Below are 10,393 nucleotides of genomic sequence, written 5' to 3'. Positions count from 1 at the left end.
GGAACGCGAGGAGGGGGCGGAGGGAACGGGGCAGAGGGAAGAGAAGGAGAGCGGAGGGAAGGGAACGGGAGGAGACGGGGATAATGCAGATTACTCTCTAGCCCTATGCCAGGATCTTAGCCTCTGGTCCAGTAAATGGCAGATCCGTATGGGGGTGGGGAGATGTAGAACGGTTTCGGGGCGCACACTGTATTGCGGAATATGTGATAACTTACTAGCTTAGAGCCGCTATGAAAGTCCAGAACACAATATAAGAGGCGGTATAATCTGACGGGTAATAGTCAGTAAAGGACTCGTCCTGATGAAAGCCACACTCACCGTTAGAAGCTGCACCATGTCCACCGATCTCTGGTGAGGCTCTTGTTTGGGGACTTCAGATCTGGAGAGGGTAGCGGCAGAGGAGGACATGAAGGGGGTCTGTTTCTGGGACTGGTGAGGGGAAGGTAGGTCCTGTTTCAGGCTGATGGTAACAGGCGATGGGTAGGAAGTCTCCCGTGACGTGTCCACAGACGCCCTCTGGAGGTGCTGGATGTGAGACTCCATTTGGCCGGGGTGTCTGCTGATCGCTGCGTGGTGAGCCTGCTCACCAACAGATGACTGCGCTGCCTTGGGGTCCTGGCTGACTTGCGGCGTTTTGCTGCGTCCTCCTCCCGGGGGGTTTGAATGCGAATGCTCACCATCAGGGCCGACCTATCAAAGCAACACAATAAGAAAAAGATGATGATGAGCCGGAATCTAAAGTCACCACTTCCCCAGAATATGATCCCAGAAATAAAAGGTTTCCATGCAAACTCATCACAGGGCTTCATGGAGATAATGGATCTGCTGTGAGTATTGCGGGTGGGAGAGTTGGGCAGCGGGGTGATAAGTGCGAATATCCGTGTACACCGGGCGATAGTCATGGAACGAGCTCCCCGATTGGTGAATGAGCGGCACGCCATGCGGAACCACCACCGGCTGCGACAAGTTCAGTCCACTCAGCATTCTGGCGTCATTGTGTTGCGAATGCGGCAACTTCACATCGGGCTGTTTGGCCAAATCCTTTACCGGCTGCGGCGTTTTACTGGCCGGAGGCGTCTTCCCCGGGCCCTCGGGCGTCCGGGACTGCCTGGTCTCCTGGTGGTGGTCTCCCACGGCGGACAAATGAGAGTGCATCATCATACGGACATCGCGTGGCATTATGACGTCCTGGGGGACGCTGTAGGGGTCGAGCCGCATTCCACTCCCCGGCATGCGATATTCAGGTTGCATCACCATCACATCGGACTGAACGTGGGACGGGCCCCGGCTTACAGGATGGTGGTAGTGAATGTCCTCGTCGGCACTGTGTTGGGAAGGCAACGCGGGCATTACCATCTCTCGGAGAGGTGCTGGCTGAGGGGTGTTGGATCGTTGAGGTCGCACATCCATAGCTGCTCGAGGCGAGTGGTGCGCTTCTGGTCGCATGCTGTACTGCATCGCTGGCAGCGGCGGGGTGTTGATTCGGACATCCCCCTGCGGCAGGTGGCTCAGTGACTGAGTGACACTATGCGGAGGCATGATGACCGTCTGTTCCGGGTGCATGCTGGGCATGTAAGGTGGCACCGGTAGCCCAGGGCCCAGCATCACAGATGGGTTGCTAGTTAAGGCAGGAGAAGCGGTAACACCCGGGTGACAGGATCTGGAGAAGGGAGAGGAGTGTCCGGTGGTGCAGGGGGAATGAGGCTCTTGTTTAATGTTGAGATGCGTTAGCGACCGGTCAGCCGGCGTACCGGACGCGGAGCCCACATGATTGGCTTCCGGCTGCATCTTTCCCGACAGCGACGAGTGGTGAGGGCTCATATTGGCAGACTGATGGCCTTTGGATTCCGCCTTCATATCGGAGATTTTCTTCCCAGAAGAAACAATCTGACCCGAAAGCATCTGACTGTGCATGAGCACCGGGGCAGAATTCGAGGTCAGCACTTTGACCGCGGCGGGCTGCGAGGAAGCATTAGAAACGGCAATGTGACTCGATTCGGCCTTCTCCATGCAAGAACGTTCCGCTTTGATGGTAGAGATGACAGGGGACGCATTGTAGGGCTGGTAACCCGCCGGGGCCTGCCCTCCTTTCGGCATGATCTGAGACGGCTGAAGCGGTTCCTGTTTAACCTGCGTCTTGGACACGGACTGTTGGATCTCGATGTCCACGGCGCTGGCGGGAGGGATCTGGCTGATTTTTGCGCTTATCCGCTGAGGGCCCTCCGTCTTCTGCCCCGAGTAACTGAGAAGCATCACCCCCTGCGAGGTGTTCACCCTCAGGCCGGGGCTGGGCCCGGTTTCTGCGGGCCGATCTTCTAGAACGGTCATCGTCTGCTTCAAGCAGCCCCCGCGGCTGTCGTTGGTGTTCTGCCTCTGCTTGCTCTTCTGAGACGGGATGCACGGCGGAGCCGGCTGGTGCAGCGCGGAATGTTTCGCCAACGTGATCCTGGGCAAATCATCGTGATCGAAGCTGTGTGGCATTCTGCTGATGACGGAGGTAGCCTTGGGGGTCACGATGGCGGCCTTCTCCTGAAAAACGGGGGCCTCGGCTGCTGGTGCTGGGACTACCGTGTTGGTAAGAGGGACTGCCGATTTCTCTTCTGAAACTGGCTTGCTTGCTTCGACCGGAGGGTGAGCGGGTTCTTCCACGTGCGACGTGGACACAGGCTCGGAGATGGCAGCGGTGACGACACTGGGAGTATTAATGGGCGACGACACATATTTTGGCTCCATTAATATCTTCCTTAAGGTGCTTGAACTGGTATCGACATCGGAGGCCTTGGTGTCCGGGGGTAAAGCAGGCGGTGGGGTGGAAATGGTCGCGTTTTCGTCATGCCTTGCCATCCAGTCAGGTATGGTGGCCGGTGCCGAATGCGGGACCGGGGCGGACGGGGCAGTCTTTGCTGGGGTCGCCGGCACGACTGGAGGCGTGGTGACGCTGGGAGGAGTCACTGGGGCATTTTCAGTACTGGAGCGAAGTTTGAAACTGCCCTGACTGACGTCGTCGATGATCAGCTGCTGGGATGAGTCGCAAGCGTTGGCAGACTCGGGCCGGTCTTCCTCTTTAAATTCTTCCTCGCCGTCTTTGGAGACTGCGTCGGAGGAGGAGTTCAGGCTCGTGTCCAGATTCGGCTTCTCGGGGCTGGGCACCGCAGGGGTTTCCCCGGGCTGCTCCTTCTGCCCTTCCTCCGAGACCTTCTCCTCCGCTCTGGGAGATTTGCTGTCCACCGTCTCGCTCTTTCTGCTAGCTCTTCGTTTTTTCTTGGATGCTGCCCGACCGCGAGTCCTCTTCGGGATCGACTCCGTTTCCGGCAAACGCTCCGGTTCTCTGACATTACTCGGAGACTCGCGAACACTCGCTTTTGGTTTCTTGTCTACTACAGGTTCCGTCTGAGATGAGGGAACAGGAGTAGGCGGGGCGACTTCAGATTTAGGGGTGTGGTTATCCTGTAACAGGAGATTGACTGACTGGTTGGTCTCAGAGTCATCCGGCGGCAGAGGAGCGGCTGGCGCGGCGGCAGCAGCAGCAGGGTCAGGTGTCGCCTCGGCTTCTCCTTCAGGTGGATATGGTGGGGCTGGAGGAAAGCTTTCGGCATCTGCGGAAATGTCATAAATGATGGAGCCAATGGCCGCTGCCAGTTCCGTCTCGTTGGCCTGGTGCGCTGGTTTATCACCGTCCTCTTCCGCCCGAGCTTCTGCCGCGTCTCCTCCTTGGGGGTCTTTATAAGACGGAGTGGTGGACGTTTCGGTGATTTTCTCGATGTTTTCCACAGCCTGTTCGAGTTCCATCTGTCGCGCCAGCTGGGCCTCTTCAGGAGATATTTTGGGATCTTTTGCAGAATCTTTCTCCGGCGTTTCTGGAAAACAAGCTTCTTCCGGCTTTGTAAAAGGCGGAGATACGTTCTCTTCCTTTGGGGGGCTTTTGATTTTGACAGGCGATACCACCACCACCACCGGCTCTCCGTCTTCATTTGGTCTGAGCGCACCCTTCACCTCATCGGCATTCAGGCGAATCTCTACATTTTTCATGCGCGGAAGGGGATTTGTATATTTAAGTTTTCCAGATTTTGGCTTTGGGGCTTTTTCCAAAGAGACTTTCTTCTCTGCCGCGTCGGTAGTAGGGCTCTCTACGGGGATTTTATCCATCTCTACATCTTTTGAATCGGGTTTCTCTTCGGTGATTTCTTCTTTGGCCAGTTTCGGCTTGCACTCCTCTTCGGTGGCAGCTCCGGCGGTTTCAGGACATTCTTCATTCGGTTCTCCCGAGCACTCCACTGACTGTGGTACAGAGTCCCCTTTACCCTTTTTACACTGATGGTTGCTAGACACTGGAGAATGGCTCTGCGAGGACCTCTGAGAGCGAGGAGATCGCCATCCTTCCGTTGGTTTTGCATTCTCCACCACCACCTCTTTGCTTTCACCATCTTCTAGATCTTGTTTAATGACCTCGGCTTTAATAGGGGACACATCCCCAACAGCTTTCTTGCGGACTTTGGGTGGCCGCCCTCTCCTTGGCGTGCTGGGCACAGCAGCTGGAGTCTCCTGAACATCTCTCTCTTGTCTCTTCCGAGTAGAACGAGGAGCGTCGCCAGATTCTTTACCTGAAGGTCCATCGTTATCGCCCGTGGTGGCATAGACGGATCTGACGTTTCTGCGTGTTCGAGACACGGGCAGACTTAGCTCTGAAACTTCAGGTTCTGGAACCGCGCTTGGGGACTTGGCTGAACTCCTTGAGCTCCTGTCGTGTTCAACTTTAGCTTCCGAATGCTTTGGGGGATCAACACGAGGGGACGCTGAGCGATTGCGTTTCTCCCGGTCGATTCTGACGCTTTTCCTTGTTGCTGGTTTATCTGCGGCACTTGATCTCTTGCCTTTGGATGTTTTCTTGTTCTTTACTGCGATAGGAGCCTCCACTTCCAAATCATTTTCAGAAATCAATGGCTCCGCTTCCTCTGGAACAGCTTCGTTCTTTTCACATACATCCGTGTCTGTACCTGTGAAGACTGGGGCGCTTTCTTCAAAGGCCTCAACTTCTTCGACCTTGCCGTCAGCCTTGGAAGGGGGAGTTGTGGGTGTCACAGGTTTGATCTCCGTGACGGGATCAGCACTGACTTCTGAAAAGGAAGCACCAGGTGTCGGTGGCTTCGCATCCAGGAATGTAGTATGTTCCCCAGCCGGTTGCTCCTCAGGAACCGGAGGGACAGCAGGAGTCTCATGTGTCTCATCAACAGCTTGAACGGTTTCCACTGGGGTTGGTGGATGGACAGCAATAGGAGGGGTAACTGGGGCAACAACTTTTGGAGAACAAGTTTCCTCAGCAACTGGCTCACAGGGCTCAGCTGGCTTCTCTTCCACTGCTGGAATAGTAGGTGGTGATGGCGTTTTCTCAGCAGCAACTATTTTTTCGGGAGGAAGGACTACAGGTTCTGGCTGGGGAAGTGGTGCTGGCATTGGCACAATAGACACGGGTGACTTCATCTCCCTCTCTTTGATCTCAGGAACAGCCTCGGGTGTCTTTGGCTGCATTTCCTTTTCTTCAGGCTTTTCTTGCTCTTTCGGCCTTTGCTCTTTTTCCTTCTCTTTCTGCTGCATCCTCGTCAGCTCAATGAATCGACTGTGGAAGAGAACGACTGGTTCCTGCACGAGATCCGAGACGCTGCCGATGCCGTCTGAAGAGAGCGGTCTCCCGTAGGGACGTAGGACGCTCAGGTCGGCATCCTCGTCTTTCCTCTCCAGGTGTTGCAAACGCTTCGAGTCCTGTTCGAAGATGGAACTGTGAAGGAACCGAGAGGCAAACAGCTCTTGCTTTTCCTGCTCTTCCTCCTTGTGGTCATCTTTTTTATCGTCCGACTTGCCATCGGAATCGGTCCTGATCTTTTTCTTTTTCATGTACCAGGATGGTATGGGCCTCGGTGCGGAATCGACTTTCTCCCTCTCTTTATTGCTGCGGAAGCTGGCGAGCTTGGAGTCCCATTCCAAAAAGGACCAATTCTCTTCCCGCGATGAAGAAAGCGATTTGGCTCTTTCAAGCAAGGCTTTCGTGTCAGGGGTGATGGTCTTATCCAAGAAGCGGTGTCTTTCTAAAGAACCAGACAGCCTCTCCTGATTTTCTCGCTTGTCCTCTCCGTCCCGCAGTAAAAAAGAAGAAGGAAATCGCGACCCATCTAGCATTGAAGACAATTTGGGCGAGACAGATTTTTGATCACTGTCTTCATCGGAGTCTGAGGGAACCTCCCCAGGTTCCAGGTCCTTGGAGCGTTTTCGGATGCCTTCTCTTTTTATAATGTTGCTGGGAAAGCTAATGTCCATTCTGTTGCTCTCCGGTTTCATTTGGCTATCCCACCTGCCGTACTCCTCTTCGGGGCTCACAGCGGTAAATTTAGTTTTGGCAAAATCGCCAACGTGCTCCTTCTTGAGGGAGTCGTTGGGTATCAATTTGTAAGGTTCGTCTTTGAGGCCCACGTTGGGATACATGTTCTTATCGTCCACTTGAGGACACTCTTTGATTGGCATTAGCCTTGGTGAGCCGATGGTAAAGTCCTCCTCGTTGAACGTAAAAGCGCGCATGCCCGGCGAACAGGAAGTTCTTTCCGATTCGTCGCTTATCTGTCGGGAACTTCTGTAATGTCTTTCGGGCTTGGTGACTTCGAACTCCGAGTGGTCAGCCTTTTTTTTTTTACTAGGCGGAGAATCGTCCGTGACGTCCTGCGGTGGCTTCCCGACTTCGTGCACCAGGCTCCGTCTTTCGTACTCCTCGGTTTCTTTGTTGGGACTGCCAAACTTTTCCGACTTGAGGATCTCCAGCTCCATCTGCTGCTTCAGTTTGCGGTTTTGTTCCATCTGTTTCCGGTAGCTCTGCGTGTAATCTATATCGAGTGGAAGCTTTTCTTCGGTCTCTGACCTCTCCAAGCCCATGCTTTCTCTCAAGAGGTTGGAGTAGGCTTTTCGATCATCTTTCGAGGCATCTTTGTCCAAATCTTCCCCCATTTGCACATGTCTCTGAAGGCTCTTCAAGAAGTTCATATTTTTACTGGAGGCATCGGGGGAGTCAAACTGTTCTTCTACTGGCTCTCCTAAACGCAACTGAAGCTCAGAGTTGGAGCGCATTGAAAGGCTGTGGTCTTGGCTGTCCTTAGGGCTACTGATACTAAAAAGTCTTTCAGATTTGCTTTTTCTACTTTCCCTTTTTAAAAGTTCTTTCCTTGAGCCTTTCCTATCGAAATCCCCTTCCCGGGGCACGGAGAATTCTCTGGAAGATGCGGGATCCAATTGTTTCCTCGAGCTCAACCGAAGGTCGTCCTCGTCGGCGTTGTTTCGGCGGTCGAGTTTCTGCCGGTCGCACTTTAAATTTGCATCGGCGAACCGCCTTTTTCGGGCTTCCAGCTTGTCCAGGTCTGCGGCAGATGCGCCTTCGGTGGGCGTTTCTGGCTTTAAGTGCTTCTTTAGTTTCTGTTTGCTTTCTTTATCGACAACTTCCACGTGGCTGGAGAGCAGTTTGTCTTTTGGCACTTTACTTCTCGACTCGGCTTTCATCTGTTCAAACTTGGACTGCTCGAGACGTATCACCTGGGCCTTCTGATCCAGCGGAGGAGACTTCATGGACTCGCTGTCTGCCTTCGTTTTGGGGGCTTTTTCTAAAACGGCTGGATCAAAAACCTTGGCTTCCTTCTCATTCACACGGGTCAGTACCACACAAGGCATGAGATCCAAGCGGTTTTTGGATGCAGGGTCTTTGTCGTTCTTCTCTCTGGCCTGCAGCTTGCTGCTACCTTTCTGCTTCTCCAGACTTGGCTCCTTTTCATTATCTGGATCCGTTTCTGAAGACTGCGAGCTCGCTGAATGGTTCTTGGACTTTCGCTTGGTTCTATCCGCTTTATCTTTTTCAGGTTTGTCAGTCCTTTCTTTCCTCAGAGGGCGCTTCTCTTTATCGGGTCTCTCGGAATCAAATGCATGCTCCTTGTCGGGTTTCTCGCTTTTGATGTAGCGCTCGGCACGGGCTTTGTCCAGCTTATCAAATCTGGAAGGAGAAACGGAACTACAGCTACCGCTGCGATCGGAGGACCGGCTATAGATCCTGCGCTCCGGGTCGCTTGTAATCCGCTCGGATTGCGAAGGGGATCCTGCCGGACTTTGAGGTCTTCTTGATCTTGCCGGGCTTTGGCTTCGCTCTGTCTGCCTCCGTTCAGGATCCCTCTCTCGGTCCGTCTCAAATCGCTCCCGCTCTCGCTCCCTTTCCCGCTGTCGGTAACTATATTCCCGTATATCCTGTTCATATGGATCCCTGTAGTCTCTGTATTCTCTTGATTCGTCGTAGTAACGCTGTTCATAGTAATCTCCTTGGTAGGACTCCCATTCTTGGAGGAACTCTCTGCTCCGGGCCGGGTATTCTCGCCTTGTCTCCTCAGTGTATGTGCCGGGTGTGCGGGTGCTGTCGTAATATGTCCTCTCGGTGGAGGTAAACTCATGGTAGGATCCTCTTCGAGTATCGTCACTTCTGTAAGATACAACAGGAGAACGGTTCAACTAAATATATTTAATTCAGGGCAGAAACATTTTCTGTACTTGTAAAGTGTGTAATCTTATCAGCACCTCCTCCTGATCAGGTGATTGCATTATACAATGCCGGGCTCTGACTACAGTGAACAGCAAACGCTGGAGAATAGCCCAATATGCATTCCTGAGAGCTAAGGTAAAATGCTGAAATAGGAAATGCTATTTAAATATTTTTGTACATAACCATTTAATATTACGACACCCTTAGAGAAATGACTTCATCCGACCATCTCCTGACAAAGCGGACTGCTAATATGGGAAACGCATCGAGGACTGAACTTACGGGATGAGATATTAAATATTTAACGTCTTGAGGTATTATAATGCAGATACTTTGTATTCGGATGGCTCAAGATTCGATGTTATTCACATATTATTAAAGTGACCTCGTAAAGACTTTTCTAAAGACAATAAAATGACTTGCTTTTAATTAGGGATGCACCGATACTAGTATCAATATTGGTGCCGATACCAGAGTATTTGGGCGAGTGCCTAGCACGAGTACTTCCTGTATCAGGAAGTCGGGCAGCGCGTCATTGCACGCTGCCCGGTTTCCTGATTGGCCGGGAAGCGGCTCCATGCTCTCTTGTCACTTGTGATGAGAGAGCATGGAGCCGACTTTCCGGCCAAACAGGAAGCCGGGCGCCGTGTAATGACTCAGCGCAGGCATTCGGATTGGCCGGAAAGCCGGCTTCATGCTCCCTCCTCATCTCATGACATGGGAGCATGGAGCCGGCATCCCGGCCAATCAGAAGGCAGGGCGACGCGTCTTTACACTGCGCCCGACTTCCATGATTGGCCAGCAAGACGGCTCTAGCTGGGTACCAGAGGAAGACTGTTTCTCACTGGAGATGCCCCGGGGGTGACAGGCTGGACATGCCGAGGTGGGAGGGGAAACACTGCCCGGCTTCCCGGCTAATCAGGAAGCCGGGCGCCGTGTAATGACGCAGCGCCCGGCATCCTGATTGGCCGGAAAGCCGGCTTCGTGCTCCCTCGTCATCTCATGACCAGGGAGCATGGAGCTGGCATCCCAGGCCAATCAGAAGGCAGGGCGACGCGTCTTTACACGGAGCCCAACTTCTATGATTGGCCAGCAAGACGAAGGAAGACCGTTCCTGACTGGAGAGGCCCCGGGGGTGACAGGCTGGACATGCCGAGGTGAGAGGGGAAACGCTGCCCGGCTTCCCGGCTAATCAGGAAGCCGGGTGGCGAGTCATTAAACGCTACCTGGCTTCCTGAATGGGACTTCCGGTACTCGGTAATTGGTATCGACGAGTACTGAAAAAAAATTATCCGTACTCGGTACCAAAATACCGGTATCGGTGCATCCCTACTTTTAATATTAGAATCGTTGTGGTGTATAAATGGCCGGCACGTGTCCCTGACCCGGAAATACTATGTTGTGCTAAACACAAAGACAGAAATAAAAGCGGCACCAACGCACCTTCTCTCTGATATGATTTCATAGATATCCCGTATATCTTGTCCCGATGATTCCATTGAGCCGTAGAAAGCCAACTGACTTTCCTGGTTGGCAAAATCCACCTGATGTATACAGAATACAAAGAAAAGAGAGAATTCATTATTGGTGAAATTCTGCAAAAATACGGCTTTAACATTTCAAAAAGTGACAATGATGAAACAAAAGCAGAGGCTTGTGGGGTGGAAGTATTACAAGGACTGCTACAACAATAACCCTATAACTTCCTTTGTTGCAAGTCACTTAAAATCAGGTTTTGCATCACTCCGTTGCTTATTAAAGTGGAACTTCCATCTCAGTAACAACCACCATTTATTCAAGATGCCCCCTCACTAAACTATTACATAAAAAGTACCTGGG

The 10,393-nt window shown here is 52.7% G+C and overlaps 1 protein-coding gene across 1 annotated transcript in view; it reads right to left on the bottom strand.

Annotated features, from left to right (window-relative positions):
- SPEN (spen family transcriptional repressor) overlaps positions 1 to 10,393 on the bottom strand; it is a 63,081-nt gene that overhangs the window by 3,673 nt on the left and 49,015 nt on the right. Inside the window, 3 exon segments of the mRNA XM_018574351.1 lie at positions 319 to 690; positions 793 to 8,494; positions 9,998 to 10,098. Of these exon segments, the coding sequence (XP_018429853.1) occupies positions 319 to 690; positions 793 to 8,494; positions 9,998 to 10,098 (8,175 nt within the window).

The sequence above is a fragment of the Nanorana parkeri genome, unplaced genomic scaffold (genome assembly GCF_000935625.1).
Source record: "Nanorana parkeri isolate BGI_ZX_2015 unplaced genomic scaffold, ASM93562v1 scaffold2895, whole genome shotgun sequence".
Lineage (NCBI taxonomy): Eukaryota > Metazoa > Chordata > Amphibia > Anura > Dicroglossidae > Nanorana > Nanorana parkeri.
Note: the sequence above shows the minus strand (reverse complement) of the source record. Positions and strands in the feature narration are given on the sequence as shown.